This window comes from Anomaloglossus baeobatrachus, chromosome 1, assembly GCF_048569485.1.
Source record: "Anomaloglossus baeobatrachus isolate aAnoBae1 chromosome 1, aAnoBae1.hap1, whole genome shotgun sequence".
NCBI lineage: Eukaryota > Metazoa > Chordata > Amphibia > Anura > Aromobatidae > Anomaloglossus > Anomaloglossus baeobatrachus.
The window spans coordinates 893,167,759-893,185,124 of NC_134353.1; the positions used below are offsets into that span (position 1 = coordinate 893,167,759).

Here is a 17,366-nt window from a genome sequence, read left to right on the forward strand (position 1 = left end):
GTGTGCCATCCATAGAGGGCCATATCAAACACAGAAGGAGGTGTGCCATCCATAGGGGGCTGGCCATATAAAACACATGGGGAGGTGTGCCATCCATAGGGGGCCATATCATACACAGGGGGAGGTGTGCCATCCATAGGGGGCCATATCAAACACAGGGGGAGGTGTGCCATCCATAGGGGGCCATATCAAACACAGGGGGACGTGTGCCATCCATAGGGGGTCATGGGCAGCATAGGGGGACGTGTGCCATCTATAGGAGACCTGTGCCAGCTGTAAGGGATATGTGTCAGCAATAGGGGACATGTGCCAGCACAGGGGGATGTGTGCCATAAATAGGAGACATGTGCCAGCAATAGGGGACATGTGCCAGCACAAGGGGGCTATATGGGACATATACCCTATATGATTTGTTAGACGGACACTGGCATTATGAGAAGTACCCCATTTAACATTAAAAAAAAATTCTCTTTTCCTTCACCAAATTTGGGGGTGCGTCTTATAAAGCGAAAAATACGGGGTGTGTGTGTATCTATCTATCTATCTATCTATATATATATGTATATACACACACACACACACACACACACACACACACATACATATACACACACACACACACATAATGTATGAAAACTTGCATCAATAATAACGTCAGCTCACTATGGAAAAAAAACTGACTTTTACAATGAGAAAAGTGGTGGGAAGTGAGCACGGCGCAGTGCGGACCCCGGTTAACGTCAGGTAATATGTCCGTGCCGCCCCCAATAGTTGGCCCCTGTACTCACCACACACATTATGTAGGACAGGATGGCCCCGGAGGACCCGATGAGAGCACCGACGATGGTCAGCAAGTTGTTGTTCAGCAGGAAGCCTTCCGCGCACAGAGCCCATCCGGAATAACTGTTCAGTACGGTGATGACGACCGGCATGTCAGCACCACCAATGGCCGCCGTGAGGGTGACTCCCTGGGAAAAACATAGCAAAGGACACATGTAACTGAGGGATCTACCTGCTAAACGACGCAAGACCTTACTGGGTGGGTTGGGAGGGGGGGGGGGGGGGTCTTCACTGACCACCGCGATATTCCATATTTATATTACTGGACTTATTTGGAATAATCATTGTCATTGTGGGAATGGGAGAGAGGTCAGCCCCATACATCCTAAGTATTTTCTATTGAAGGGACTAAGAAATTATGACACTGACCGATGTAACCAAGTCCTGGACACCTGGGAGTTGCACCTCTAACTATATATACTGCGTCTGTTTATAGAAAAATGTATAGTCCTTGGGGGTCTGACTGCCGAGACCCCCACTAACAACAAGAATTGGCAATCCCCTAGAGTCTCCTGCGTAAAGGAAAATGATGGACTATGGGACTGATGGAGACTAACAGTCCACCATATAAAGTGGCGCTCACAAATAAGCACTAACACTCACATAGAGGACCCCTGTTATCATTCTCAGAAAAGACCCCAGCAGTCAGCCCACCCCCCCAGCAATCACGCATTTATCACTCAAAGGGAATCGGTTACCAATTTTTTGCAACCCAATAAAAGCACTGAATGATGTAGGTGCCGAGACCCCGATTCCAGTTATGTGTCACTTACGAGGCTGCTTGGTGCAGTTTTGATAAAATCACCATTTTATCTTCTGGGGATCTACCAGCACTCTGAATGCTGAGCTCTGTATAAACCTGCACACACCCCTGATTGGCAGTTTACGAACAGTGTATACAGAAAAGTGTCAATCATTGATAGTTGCAGGGTTATACAGAGCTCATTAATATGGTAAACTGCATGGAGGCAGGTTTATTATTCCGCTATTCATAATTTGCTGCTGATAAAACACTGATTTTATCAAAACTACAGCAAGCTACTTCGTAAGTGACACATTACTGGAATCAGGGTCTCTGTCTCTACATTATGCTGCTCTCAGATTAGGTGGTAAAAACAGTAATACATTTTCTTTAAAGAGATCCTGTCATCAAATCAGGCATTATTTATAAACTAAAAGGCAAGTCAAAAGAGCTGGAGGCCTTGCAGGACTGAAAGAAACAGTCATCAGGATCCGGCATTATAAACTATACAGGTATGGGCATAAAGGCGCTGTTCTGCTGATTTAATACGTGCCTTCACTATAGACTTCTGTAGCCTGGTTATTCTTTAACCCCATAAGAAATTTGGCGCAATGAGCTGTTTGTGTATTGTGTGGGTGCGGATGGACCTCCATCTCTGCCACGGCCCCTCAACTGCCCATTATGCGAGTATCTTCATGAGAAGTAAAAATACCATGTCGGCACGGTACTTAGCTGTGGGCAGCGCTTGCGCAGGTTGATTTGGTTGCAGGCTATAATAAAATGGCCCCATGGCAGTGTTTGCGCAGATTAAGGTCTAAGCCACACGGCATGAAAATCGGTGCGAGTGGAGTGCGATAAAAAAAACCAAAAACAAATCACATTCTACTCGGACCAATATTAGTCTAATCGGACCGAGAAAACAATCACAGCATGCTGCAACTGTAATGCGATCCTGTTTTCTCTCGCACCCATTCAAGTGTATGGGGCGAGAGAAAATTCACACTATACTTGCGGTACACCGGTGTACCGCAAGTGCAGGGTGAGAATGGCAATAGCCGGCTACGGAGATGAGAGGGAGATAAATCCCTCCCTCCCCTCCTCCGTGCTGGCCCGCCCCCCGCAGCTGAGGTCCGATCGCACAATCACTATGGGGAGATAAGGTATGCACACCAGTGACTATGTAAGGGGAATACATGAAATAGCAGAAACTGCTGTGTGAATACTGATATGAAAAATCCAATAGCTATATGTAAGAGTGAATATGTGAAAAATGGAACCTGCATTACTGCCATGAACATATGAATCAAGAGAAATTTAGCTACTGAATTGATCAATGCAATAGAGCCCCAACACTACGCCAAAGTATTTCTCTACGTTGGGGTCCCTAGCTTGTGTGTGTCCTCTCATGCAGTTAAAAAACTTACCGTGTATGGGAGGCTGAGACCCAGGCTATTTATGCGTATGATATGGATTGGCAATAGGTGTGGTGGGGAGGGTTCACAAACGAAAAACAACTAACAATAACAATAACAATAATAATTTTAACTGCATGAGAGGACACACGCAAGCTAGGGACCCCAACGTAGAGAAATACTTTGGCGTAGTGTTGGGGCTCTATTGCATTGATCAATTCAGTAGCTAAATTTCTCTTGATTCATATGTTCATGGCAGTAATGCAGGTTGCATTTTTCACATTTTCACTCTTCATATAGCTATTGGATTTTTCAAGTCAGTATTCACACAGCAGTTTCTGCTATTTCATGTATTCCCCTTACATAGTCACTGGTGTGCATAACTTATCTCCCCATAGTGATGTTTTTTTAGGTTTTTTGCACCCAGTTCAGACTTAGAATGGTGTTCCAAACGTTATTCGTTATCGATCGCACAATCAGACCTCAGTCGCAGGGACACTCACATGACACTCGGCTCTGCTGTACTGCCAGCATCAGCCGAGTGTCATGCGAGGGGATCGCAGTAATCCCCGTTTGGCCCCAGCCTAAGAACTCGGCTCGTCATTGAGCAAAAATCTCAATCTGGGCAGGCAACATTTTCCTGAAGAGAGCAAATGATCTTAATCTGCGCATGCGCTACCATGGTACCAGTTTCCTGAAGAAAGCCAAGATCTCAATCTGCGCATGCGCAGCATTTCCTGAAGCCTGCAACCAGATCAACTAGCGCAAGCGGCAAGTGCCAACCATGGCTAAGGACGGCACCGGCGCAGAATTGTAAACAGCATGAAGATATTTACACCAGAGGCAGCTGAGGGGCCGTGGCAGAGATGAAGACCCTACCCACCCCGATGCATGAACAGCTCCTTACACCAAACTTCTAATGGCGATTAACCCTAGAACGCATACCTGGGGCCTCGCAGGCCTGCTAGGTCATTTGTTTTCTATGGTAGATTGTTATGCTTGCGCAATTAAATCACCAGAACATCGCCTTTTTACCAATACCTTTAGTTCGTCATGCCGGATCCTGATGACTGGTCCTCTTTCAGTCCTGCAAAGCCTCCAGCTCTTGACTTTTTTTTTTATCTGAGCATGAGTAGTCTGGACACCAGACCATCGAATGCAAATTAAAAGGTGGAAAAATAGTTTAACAAAGCAACGGGATGTTTAATCATCTTCCAGAAGATCAGTCAGAGACCTACCATAACCGCAGAGAGGGCAGAGACAGAGCCGAGGCAGGTGATGCCTGTTGTGTAGCTTGGGTCCAGCATGTATGGGATCATGCCTCCAGCGCTGGCAGCCAGTAGGCCGGCATTCAGAGCGTGCCTGCCAGGCAGCATCAGCGGGGCCGAGTTAAGGACACCTAATAAACAAACAAAGCAGCCGTGTTACCCAATGAAGCCGGGGTTTCAAAAGTTAAAAAAAAAAAAAATAAATAAAATAATCCGATATAATGCAGTAAAAACAGAAGCAATAATTCAGCTGTATGGGATCTGGAGACATAATTGTGATGGTTCAGTTCAGCTGTAATGAAATTATACCCCAAATTAAGCTATGGAAACAGCGGCTCGGCCGGCGCGGCTTTTGGTACCTCTGGAGTCTGTTTGTTCTCATGTGGTCTCTGCAAACTTTCCAAGAGGCGATTAATGTACAACACATGGTCCTGCCCACAACTCCAGCAAATGCTCCATCCATCGGCGTCTGATCCCTCGCCCTGCGCCAGCACCACATCGCCTCAGTACGGGTCAGGGGCATCTGCCGCTAGGGTACATCCCAGCTGTCACCAGCATATATAGGCATCATTGGATGGGTGGGAGGTCCAGTGCATAGACCGCTCTCTGTATGAAGGACTCGCCTTGTCTCACCTATGCATAGCTAATTTGGAAACGTGCTTAAATCCTACCTGTCCTTTCACACAACAGCTGAAGAAACGGCTTTTGGTGCACGCGTCAATCTACTATAGCCAGATAATATCCCAACTATGGTAACAACTCACACTTTTACCTCTCCATCAGCATTCTGTCAGCACTATAGGTGCTACAGCTTCCTTTCCACTTCACTTCCCAGCAAGCATTGTTTAATTCCTCATCTGAGCCAGTATGGAGTCTGGCAGACAGGAGAGAAGGAGCAGAGAAGCAAAGAATTCCCAGCACGATTTAGGCCAAGAGATCCTGAATCCAATGATGTATGACTGGGTGCTGCCGTTCTGACACAATCAGAATGTTTAGATTTAGCAATATAGCAGAGCTGGGAGAGCTATCCCCACCCACCCCAGGCTCTCTATAGAGATTGTACATAGTCAGTGAGGTGCTAATCACAGGAGGGGGCGTGGAGGACTGCTGTGCACCAGACATTGTAGTATGAGCAATGATAAGTCCTGCTGCTTAAAGGGAACCAATCACCAGAATTTTCGTACATAACCTAAAGTCAGTGCTGTACACGCACTATCAGGCTGATTCTATACACATCTTTAGTGGTCAGCTCGGATGTTTAGGTTTTGAAATCTAAGAAAGTTTAAAAAGTTAGATGCTTGTTGAGTGACAGCAGCTGAGGAGCAGATAATATCTGGGGGGGGGTTTCATAGTTATCCCTCCCCCTGTTATAATTAGCATAAATATTATACAATCGACCTAGCAGGACCTGTGGTGAGGTCATACACATGTGACCAGAAGGGGCAGGGCCTCAGCCAACAAATCTGGATACCAGGTCACATGGGTATGACCTCACAGGTCCTGCTGGGTCGATTGTATAATACTAATTCTAACAGGGGGATAACTATGAATACCCCCCAGATATTATCTGATCCTCAGCTGCTGTCACTCAAGAAGCTGATGATTTTATAAACTTTACTTTCTTGGATTTCAAAAAATAAACATCTGAGCTGACCACTACAGCTATGTATAGAATCAGCCTGATAGTGCCAGTATAGCACTGGCTTTTGTTATATACAAAAATCCTGGTGATTGGTTTAAACAATCATTCCAGTAAAACAACAGATCGGACTTTGACAAAACAGGGATTCTGGAATTCTATGTTTTAATCCTTGCAGCAAGCTGGCTTCAGCTTACATAGCAAAAACCTGCTGACGGATTCTCTTTAAGGGGAATGTCCACGTTTACAGACTGGAGTATGCATGTTGACCCCAAAACAGTGCCATTCTTGTAATGGGCCTTGCTTGGTACTGCAGCTTAATCCCATGTACGTTCTAAAGATGTTAGCCCACCAAAAAAATTTATTTGCATACAGAAAAAATGTAAGATGACTAGAGGCAACACTGAGTCAATGCGGACGAGAATTGGGGTCCTGTGTCCCCCCAAATGCACTATAGCTCAATGCCTTTGGAAGTTTGGGTCGCCCAATCTTGGACTTTATGGAGAACCCAGCAGAAAAGCATGGTCTTATAGTACTTATCCCTCCCAACCAGTTATAAAACTGCTCTTGGTCAATATACTATATCTAGAAAATGTCCAGATTCTAATGTACTGTAAGTTAACCATGTACTCTTTTTGAGTGGGCGGTTCCTCTCAATATTCTGCCAGCACTATAAGTGCTATAAACTTACTTTCCCCTTCACTTCCCAGCATGCATTGTTCATACCACTGTCTAATGGCTTGTCTGATCTGAAGCCATGTACTCTGAGTGGGTGGTTCCGCTCAATATTCTGCCAGAACTATAGGTGCTATAACTTCCTTTCCCCTTCACTTCACAGCATGCATCGTTTAATGGCTTGTCTGATATGAACTGAAGCCATTTACTCTATTTGAGTGAGCGGTTCCTCTCAGCAATATTCTGCCATCACTATAGGTTCTAGAACTTCATATCCCCTTCACTTCCCAGAATGCATTGTTTATGCAACTGTCCAATGGCTTGTCTGATCTGAACTGAAGCCATCTACTCTTTTTGAGTGGGCAGTTTCCTCATTATTCTGCCAGCACTATAGGTGCTATAATTTCTAGTGATGGGCAGTCCGGCTCTTTTTGGTGATCCGGTTCCAATGGCTCCGCTCACCAAAAGAGCCGGATCTTTCAGATCGTTCTCGGCTCCTTATTAAATAAAAATAAAATATATTAAATTAAATACACATATTTAAGATTATAGTGACGCCGCTAAAACCCCGCCTACCCGTGGCAAAACCCCGCCCACTTACAAGTGACCAATTCGATTGTTGAGTAGGCGGAGTTTAGCAGCGGGTGGGTGGGGTTTTAGCGGCGAAGAGAGACGTTTAGAGATTTTATTGGCTCACACTAGTGATCCAGCTCCTGTCAGTCACTGTAGGGAGCCGGATCTTTGTGTCGGATCGTTCACGACCGACACATCACTAATAATTTCCTTTCCCCTTCACTTGTGAGTATGCATTGTTCATTGTCCAATGACTTGTCTGATCTGAACTAAAGGCCCGCCTAGCTGGCATTCCAGTATGTAGGACGACAGACAGGAGCCTAGCTGGCATTCCAGCATGTAGGACGACAGACGGGAGCCTAGCTGGCATTCCAGTATGTAGGACGACAGACAGGAGCCTAGCTGGCATTCCAGTATGTAGGACGACAGACGGGAGCCTAGCTGGCATTCCAGTATGTAGGACGACAGACAGGAGCCAAGCTGGCATTCCAGTATGTAGGTCGACAGACAGGAGCCTAGCTGGCATTCCAGTATGTAGGTCGACAGACGGGAGCCTAGCTGGCATTCCAGTATGTAGGACGACAGACAGGAGCCTAGCTGGCATTCCAGTATGTAGGTCGACAGACAGGAGCCTAGCTGGCATTCCAGTATGTAGGTCGACAGACAAGAGCCTAGCTGGCATTCCAGTATGTAGGACGACAGACAGGAGCCTAGCTGGCATTCCAGTATGTAGGACAGACAGGAGCCTAGCTGGCATTCCAGTATGTAGGACGACAGACAGGAGCCTAGCTGGCATTCCAGTATGTAGGTCGACAGACAGGAGCCTAGCTGGCATTCAGATCTATGTAGGACGACAGACAGGAGCCTAGCTGGCATTCCAGTATGTAGGACGACAGACAGGAGCCTAGCTGGCATTCCAGTATGTAGGACGACAGACAGGAGCCTAGCTGGCATTCCAGTATGTAGGACAGACAGGAGCCTAGCTGGCATTCCAGTATGTAGGACAGACAGGAGCCTAGCTGGCATTCCAGTATGTAGGACAGACAGGAGCCTAGCTGGCATTCCAGTATGTAGGACGATAGACGGGAGCCTAGCTGGCATTCAAGTATGTAGGACGATAGACAGGAGCCTAGCTGGCATTCCAGTATGTAGGACAGACAGGAGCCTAGCTGGCATTCCAGTATGTAGGACGACAGACAGGAGCCTAGCTGTCATTCCAGTATGTAGGACGGCAGACAGGAGCCTAGCTGGCATTCCAGTATGTAGGACGACAGACAGGAGCCTAGCTGGCATTCCAGTATGTAGGTCGACAGACAGGAGCCTAGCTGGCATTCCAGTATGTAGGACAGACAGGAGCTTAGCTGGCATTCCAGTATGTAGGACGACAGACAGGAGTCTAGCTGTCATTCCAGTATGTAGGTCGACAGACAGGAGCCTAGCTGGCATTCCAGTATGTAAAACGACAGACAGGAACCAAGCTGGCATTCCAGTATGTAGGACAGACAGGAGCCTAGCTGGCATTCCAGTATGTAGGACGGCAGACAGGAGCCTAGCTGGCATTCCAGTATGTAGGACGACAGGAGCCTAGCTGGCAGTCCAGTATGTAAGACGACAGGAGCGTAGCTGGCAGTCCAGTATGTAGGACGATAGACAGGAGCCTAGCTGGCATTCCAGTATGTAGGACGACAGACAGGAGCCTAGCTGGCATTCCAGTATGAAGGACGACAGACAGGAGCCTAGCTGTCATTCCAGTATGTAGGACAGACAGGAGCCTAGCTGGCATTCCAGTATGTAGGACAGACAGGAGCCTAGCTGGCATTCCAGTATGTAGGACGACAGACAGGAGCCTAGCTGGCATTCCAGTATGTAGGACGACAAACAGGAGCCTAGCTGGCATTCCAGTATGTAGGACGACAAACAGGAGCCTAGCTGGCATTCCAGTATGTAGGACGACAGACAGGAGCCTAGCTGGCATTCCAGTATGTAGGACAGACAGGAGCCTAGCTGGCATTCCAGTATGTAGGACAGACAGGAGCCTAGCTGGCATTCCAGTATGTAGGACAGACAGGAGCCTAGCTGGCATTCAAGTATGTAGGACGATAGACAGGAGCCTAGCTGGCATTCCAGTATGTAGGACAGACAGGAGCCTAGCTGGCATTCCAGTATGTAGGACGACAGACAGGAGCCTAGCTGTCATTCCAGTATGTAGGACGGCAGACAGGAGCCTAGCTGGCATTCCAGTATGTAGGACGACAGACAGGAGCCTAGCTGGCATTCCAGTATGTAGGTCGACAGACAGGAGCCTAGCTGGCATTCCAGTATGTAGGACAGACAGGAGCTTAGCTGGCATTCCAGTATGTAGGACGACAGACAGGAGTCTAGCTGTCATTCCAGTATGTAGGTCGACAGACAAGAGCCTAGCTGGCATTCCAGTATGTAGGACGACAGACAGGAGCCAAGCTGGCATTCCAGTATGTAGGTCAACAGACAGGAGCCTAGCTGGCATTCCAGTATGTAGGACGACAGACAGGAGCCTAGCTGTCATTCCAGTATGTAGGTCGACAGACAAGAGCCTAGCTGGCATTCCAGTATGTAGGACGACAGACAGGAGCCAAGCTGGCATTCCAGTATGTAGGTCAACAGACAGGAGCCTAGCTGGCATTCCAGTATGTAGGTCGACAGACAGGAGCCTAGCTGGCATTCCAGTATGTAGGTCGACAGACCGGAGCCTAGCTGGCATTCCAGTATGTAGGACGACAGACAGGAGCCTAGCTGGCATTCCAGTATGTAGGACGACAGACAGGAGCCTAGCTGGCATTCCAGTATGTAGGACGATAGACGGGAGCCTAGCTGGCATTCCAGTATGTAGGACAACAGACAGGAGCCTAGCTGGCATTCCAGTATGTAGGACGACAAACAGGAGCCTAGCTGGCATTCAGTATGTAGGACGACAAACAGTAGCCTAGCTGGCATTCCAGTATGTAGGACGGCAGACAGGAGCCTAGCTGGCATTCCAGTATGTAGGACAGACAGGAGCCTAGCTGGCAGTCCAGTATGTAGGACGGCAGACAGGAGCCAAGCTGGCATTCCAGTATGTAGGACGACAGACAGGAGCCTAGCTGGCATTCCAGTATGTAGGACGACAGACAGGAGCCTAGCTGGCATTCCAGTATGTAGGAGAGACAGGAGCCTAGCTGGCATTCCAGTATGTAGGATGGCAGACAGGAGCCTAGCTGGCATTCCAGTATGTAGGACGACAGACAGGAGCCTAGCTGGCAGTCCAGTATGTAAGACGACAGGAGCCTAGCTGGCAGTCCAGTATGTAGGACGACAGACAGGAGCCTAGCTGGCATTCCAGTATGAAGGACGACAGACAGGAGCCTAGCTGGCATTCCAGTATGTAGGACAACAGACAGGAGCCTAGCTGGCATTCCAGTATGTAGGACGACAGACAGGAGCCTAGCTGGCATTCCAGTATGAAGGACGACAGACAGGAGCCTAGCTGGCATTCCAGTATGTAGGACAGACAGGAGCCTAGCTGGCATTCCAGTATGTAGGACAGACAGGAGCCTAGCTGGCATTCCAGTATGTAGGACAGACAGGAGCCTAGCTGGCATTCCAGTATGTAGGACGACAGACAGGAGCCTAGCTGGCAGTCCAGTATGTAGGACGACAGACAGGAGCCTAGCTGGCAGTCCAGTATGTAGGACGGCAGACAGGAGCCTAGCTGGCAGTCCAGTATGTAGGACGGCAGACAGGAGCCTAGCTGGCAGTCCAGTATGTAGGACAGCAGACAAGAGCCTAGCTGTCATTCCAGTATGAAGGACGACAGACAGGAGAGCAGGAGCAATGAGATAATGTGCAGCTCCCACTTCCTATAATCCATCCAGGCGCTTTTACTGTTAAAAATGGATTACACTTGACAGCAGACAATGAACAGCAAGTTAAAAAGGGAGGTGGAGACGACACCAGAGACTTTCCAGGGGTGAGACACCTGAATTATTACCTAAAGTGAATTGCGGATCAGTTAATCACTGGTAACAGGGCAATGTATGAGGATGACCGGCATCACTAATTGTGAGGAGGGTAAAATGTATTTAACTTTAACCAGCAGAGATCATACAAGTACAGAGTATACAGCGAAGCCAAGAGGTACTAGCCCGCTCCGCATGTGCGCAGTCTGCGGGGAGAGGGATATTTAATATGACTTGGCAGCACAGCTCTCCAGGCTCTGGACAGGGATATGTGGGAGCGGAGTAAGCCGTCCCCGGCCCCCGATCTGCGAGATTTGTATCTCTTACTTAATTGATGAGCTTAATACAAGCCGTTATCAAAGCTTTGTGCTAACAGCGCAGCTCGCCGGCTGCCAAGAAAATGTAATGGGACCAAAAATATTCAACCAGACCTTGGAACAATTTAGAAAAGCTATTATCGATTATTGTACAGATTACATAACATGCAGGGCTGATTCTGCAGACGCAGGGTTCACGGGCCAGTCAGTGCAAGTGGAAAAAATAGTGCTCAGAATTTTGGAAATTCCCTTTAAATATTAACATGGGTGTGCTTGCTGGCTACAAAACAGCGCCATCTTTGTTAACAGGCAGTGACTGGTACTGCAGCTCTGTGGAGCTCACATGGCGCTTCTAAAGGGTTATACCCCCGAAGAAATGCATCACTTGTCTACAGGATACATGTATGACCAGTAGAGGTAAGGCCACTGGGACTGCTCATGAGAATTGGCCCCTATAACGACATTCATATGGAAGGCACCATGGAGATCACAGCAGGGGGTCCCATTATGCATTTATCACGAAGCCTATGGAAAATATTACTCAAGAATTTAAAGGGAATCTGTCCCCAGATTTTTGCTCCCCCATCTGAGAGCAACGTTATGTAGAGACAGAGAGCCTGATTCCAGCGATGTGTCACTTACTGAGCTGTTTTGCTGTCATTTTGATAAACCTCAATGTTTCCTTTGCTGCAGATCTAGCAGTTATACAGAGCTCATGAATATGCTGGACTACCTGCAGCACACCAAGTAGTCATCTAATGATAATCTACTGCTGATTAAACAGCGATTTTTCAAAACTACACTAAGCAGCCCAGTAAGTGACACAGCGCTGGAATCAGGATCTCTGCCCCTACTTTATGCGGCTTTCATAAACCTGGTGACAGATTCCCTTTAAATGAAATTTGTTATTAAAACAAAACAAAAAAAGACCCATCAGGTTTTTAAGTTAAATTTTGAAACCTTTTAATATTTTTAACCCATTGAAAGACAACGTGTTATCAGATAATAACTGACTAATTAAAATCAGGTTTTGTACTAAATGTATAAATTTTGTTGGGTTTTTTGTTGTTTTTTTTCCATATAAATTACTAACGTAATTTTCACAACAAACTACAGGGGCTACTCTGGACTCTTATTTCCTGCTTCCGAAAACATGAACATTAGCAGCAGTATCCAGGCCCTATCTTTTGTACCGAAGCTTCTAATGAGTGTGTGCAAAAATCACTGTGAAAAGAGGGGAACAGGGTCTGCTGTGACATAGCTTATTGATAGAGATGGGAGAGTCAAACGACAGGTCTTTGGGTCTGTGAACGCAGGACAGGAGGTTTCTGAATCTCCTTACCGCCCAACATTTGTGGTTAAAGAAAAGAAGAGCTGGGAATGTCAGGAAGAAGAGAGATTTGTTGCCCTCCCGTCCAGCGGTCACATAATTATACCTTGGCCAATGGACCCAAGTCCTGTGAATCGATTCTCCCATCTCTGCCTACTGTGATTGGTGGATCCTGTCTTATCAGCTGTGTATAGAGGCATTTCCTGTCATTGTAATCCTGCCTCTGATGATAAGGAAACTGCTGAAACTCTCTCAAAGTCAAGCAGTACAAGTTTAAATAAGCCCCAGTGGCTAGTGTGAAAACTGCAGGACTGACCATTTTCTTTTGTTAAAGAACGCAATATGAACAAATATATAAAACTGACAAAAAAAAAAAATATTTTTTTTTTAAAAAATACGCGCAACATAAAAATCAGATTTATGCAGCTCATTTTTTTGACGACACATTCCCTTTAAGTGGTTTAGATGCTTTCCCCAACTTTTAATCGTTTATCTTTAAGAGGTTGCATCCTATTTGGATGCAGAAAATACCCCGTCCCCCCTCTCCGGATAAATGGCAGCCACGTTATTAGGCTCAATCCAAACCTTCCATACAGAGCCGATCACAGTCCTGTGCTGTGGCATCAGCTGAAATCCCATCGGACACTACAAAAGGCTCTATGGTTCTGAGCAAAATGAGAATAAAAAGGTCTGAAGCAGATGGAGGCATCTCAGGTACCACTATACACAAATATAGGACGTCTTACAAAACCCAAGATTGCTGGAGGACCTGAATGCCGGGCAGTACGCACTCACCTTGAAGTTTTCCATAGGCAATGAGGGAACCACTGAACGTGACACCACCGATGTACGTGCCCAGGTAAGCCACTATCTTTGTCAGATTGGCAGCTGGATCTGTGGCAAAGTGCGGGTACTCAATCATGTACTCGGCTACACAGGTGAGGACGGCCGCCAGACCCACTAAACTGTGGAAGGCAGCCACCAGCTGGGGCAGATCCGAGATCTGGATACGCTTGGCGATGGTCAGACCTGATGGGGAGAGAAACAGGGAGACATTAGAGTTTATCCTTCAATGTTTGGAGATCCGCATGGGCACCTTCACGCATATGTGCACGGGACTGAACCTCTGGCCTCCAACGTGGTGGATCTGCAGTTTGACCAGTCGCGGAAGTGCGGACAAATTAGCCACTAGCAATGGGATGAATCCTCATGTGGCTAACCAGTGCACTGGGAAAATCTGTGGAAATAGTTGTCCATACAGTCCCATTAGCCTCTACTGGGAATTCTGTCACTTTTGACTTAAGGAATAGCAGAAAATGCAGTTAAGATGGAGAAAACCCCAACGAGTGACAAATAAGTGACCAACAACTTCTGTACAGGGGAGAAATATATACCAGTCTTATATGCGTCCTGCCCTCATGATCCCACCATACTGTCCTAACCAATTCATCCATCGGTCTCCGCTGGTTTCTAGGTCCTGGGTTCCTCTCAACAGGTCAGAAAGGACAGCGGTGACCGACCTCAGACAGCGATATCCATCTGAAGATGGCACCAGGCAATAGAGACCAGATAAGCGGTGGTGGTAGATCAGCGAGGGAGAGTATTGCTTTATTATTATTATTTACTAGCTGTAGTACTAGCATTGCCTGGGATAGTAACTAAGTGTCTCAGTCTCTCCCCCTCCCTCCCAGTCTCTCCCCCTCCCTTCTCTCCCAGTCTCTCCCCCTCCCTCCCCTCCCAGTCTCTCCCTCTCCCTCCCCTCCCAGTCTCTCCCTCTCCCTCCCCTCCCAGTCACTCCCCCTCCCTCCCCTCCCAGTCACTCCCCTCCCTCCCCTCCCAGTCACTCCCCCTCCCTCCCAGTCTCTCCCCCTCCCTTCTCTCCCAGTCTCTCCCCCTCCCTCCCCTCCCAGTCACTCCCCCTCCCTCCCCTCCCAGTCACTCCCCCTCCCTCCCCTCCCAGTCTCCCCCTCCCTCCCCTCCCAGTCACTCCCCCTCCCTCCCCTCCCAGTCACTCCCCTCCCTCCCCTCCCAGTCACTCCCCCTCCCTCCCAGTCACTCCCCCTCCCTTCCCTCCCAGTCACTCCCCCTCCCTTCCCTCCCAGTCACTCCCCCTCCCTTCCCTCCCAGTCACTCCCCCTCCCTTCCCTCCCAGTCTCTCCCCCCTCCCTTCCCTCCCAGTCTCTCCCCCCTCCCTTCCCTCCCAGTCTCTCCCCCCTCCCTTCCCTCCCAGTCTCTCCCCCCTCCCTTCCCTCCCAGTCACTCCCCCCTCCCTTCCCTCCCAGTCACTCCCCCTCCCTTCCCTCCCAGTCACTCCCCCTCCCTCCCCTCCCAGTCACTCCCCCTCCCTCCCAGTCCTCCCCCAGTCACTCCCCCCTCCCTCCCCTCCCAGTCACTCCCTCCTCCCTCCCTCCCAATCTCTCCCCCCTCCCAATCTCTCCCCCCTCCCAATCTCTCCCCCCTCCCAATCTCTCCCCCCTCCCAATCTCTCCCCCCTCCCAGTCTCTCCCCCCTCCCAATCTCTCCCCCCTCCCAGTCTCTCCCCCCTCCCAATCTCTCCCCCCTCCCAATCTCTCCCCCCTCCCAATCTCTCCCCCCTCCCAATCTCTCCCCCCTCCCAATCTCTCCCCCCTCCCTTCCCTCCCAGTCTCTCCCCCCTCCCTCCCCTCCCAGTCCCTCCCCCCTCCCTTCCCTCCCAGTCACTCCCCCCTCCCTTCCCTCCCAGTCACTCCCCCTCCCTTCCCTCCCAGTCACTCCCCCTCCCTCCCCTCCCAGTCACTCCCCCCTCCCTCCCCTCCCAGTCACTCCCCCTCCCTCCCCTCCCAATCTCTCCCCCCTCCCAATCTCTCCCCCCTCCCAATCTCTCCCCCCTCCCAATCTCTCCCCCCTCCCAATCTCTCCCCCCTCCCAGTCTCTCCCCCCTCCCAATCTCTCCCCCCTCCCAATCTCTCCCCCCTCCCAATCTCTCCCCCCTCCCTTCCCTCCCAGTCTCTCCCCCCTCCCTCCCTCCCAGTCTCTCCCCCTCCCTCCCCTCCAGTCACTCCCCCTCCCTCCCCTCCCAGTCTCTCCCCCCTCCCTCCCCTCCCAGTCTCTCCCCCCTCCCTCCCTCCCCTCCCAGTCTCTCCCCCCTCCCTCCCAGTCTCTCCCCCCTCCCTCCCCTCCCAGTCTCTCCCCCCCTCCCTCCCCTCCCAGTCTCTCCCCCCTCCCTCCCCTCCCAGTCTCTCCCCCCTCCCTATCTCTCCCCCCTCCCTCCCCTCCCAGTCTCTCCCCCCTCCCAGTCTCTCCCCCCTCCCAGTCTCTCCCCCCTCCCTATCTCTCCCCCCTCCCTCCCCTCCCAGTCTCTCCCCCCTCCCAGTCTCTCCCCCCTCCCTCCCCTCCCAGTCTCTCCCCCTCCCAGTCTCTCCCCCCTCCCAATCTCTCCCCCCTCCCAATCTCTCCCCCCTCCCAATCTCTCCCCCCTCCCAATCTCTCCCCCTCCCAATCTCTCCCCCCTCCCAATCTCTCCCCCCTCCCAATCTCTCCCCCCTCCCAGTCTCTCCCCCCTCCCAGTCTCTCCCCCCTCCCAGTCTCTCCCCCCCTCCCAGTCTCTCCCCGCCCTCCCTCCCCTCCCAGTCTCTCCCCCCTCCCTCCCCTCCCAGTCACTCCCCCTCCCTCCCCTCCCAGTCACTCCCCCTCCCTCCCCTCCCAGTCTCTCCCCCCTCCCTCCCCTCCCAGTCTCTCCCCCCTCCCTCCCCTCCCAGTCTCTCCCCCCTCCCTATCTCTCCCCCCTCCCTCCCCTCCCAGTCCTCTCCCCCCTCCCTATATCTCCCCCCTCCCTCCCCTCCCAGTCTCTCCCCCCCTCCCTCCCCTCCCAGTCTCTCCCCCCTCCCTATCTCTCCCCCCTCCCAGTCTCTCCCCCCTCCCTATCTCTCCCCCCTCCCTATCTCTCCCCCTCCCAATCTCTCCCCCCTCCCAATCTCTCCCCCCTCCCAATCTCTCCCCCCTCCCAATCTCTCCCCCCTCCCAATCTCTCCCCCCTCCCAATCTCTCCCCCCTCCCAATCTCTCCCCCCTCCCAATCTCTCCCCCCTCCCAGTCTCTCCCCCCTCCCAATCTCTCCCCCCTCCCAATCTCTCCCCCCTCCCAATCTCTCCCCCCTCCCTTCCCTCCCAGTCTCTCCCCCCTCCCTCCCTCCAGTCTCTCCCCCCTCCCTCCCTCCCAGTCACTCCCCCTCCCTCCCCTCCCAGTCTCTCCCCCCTCCCTCCCCTCCCAGTCTCTCCCCCCTCCCTCCCCTCCCAGTCTCTCCCCCCTCCCTCCCCTCCCAGTCTCTCCCCCCTCCCTCCCAGTCTCTCCCCCCATCCCTCCCCTCCCAGTCTCTCCCCCCTCCCTCCCCTCCCAGTCTCTCCCCCCTCCCTATCTCTCCCCCCTCCCTCCCCTCCCAGTCTCTCCCCCCTCCCAGTCTCTCCCCCCTCCCAGTCTCTCCCCCCTCCCTCCCCTCCCAGTCTCTCCCCCCTCCCTATCTCTCCCCCCTCCCTCCCCTCCCAGTCTCTCCCCCCCTCCCAGTCTCTCCCCCCTCCCAGTCTCTCCCCCCTCCCAGTCTCTCCCCCCACCCAATCTCTCC

General features: G+C 50.8%; 1 protein-coding gene across 1 annotated transcript in view; it reads right to left on the minus strand.

The window, feature by feature from the left end:
- NNT (nicotinamide nucleotide transhydrogenase) overlaps positions 1–17,366 on the minus strand; it is a 198,448-nt gene that overhangs the window by 60,656 nt on the left and 120,426 nt on the right. The window contains exons 22-24 of the mRNA XM_075326766.1: positions 13,566–13,799; positions 4,233–4,393; positions 789–968 (exon numbers count right to left, since the gene is read on the minus strand). Of these exons, the coding sequence (XP_075182881.1) occupies positions 789–968; positions 4,233–4,393; positions 13,566–13,799 (575 nt within the window). The remainder of the gene's footprint in view (positions 1–788; positions 969–4,232; positions 4,394–13,565; positions 13,800–17,366) is intronic.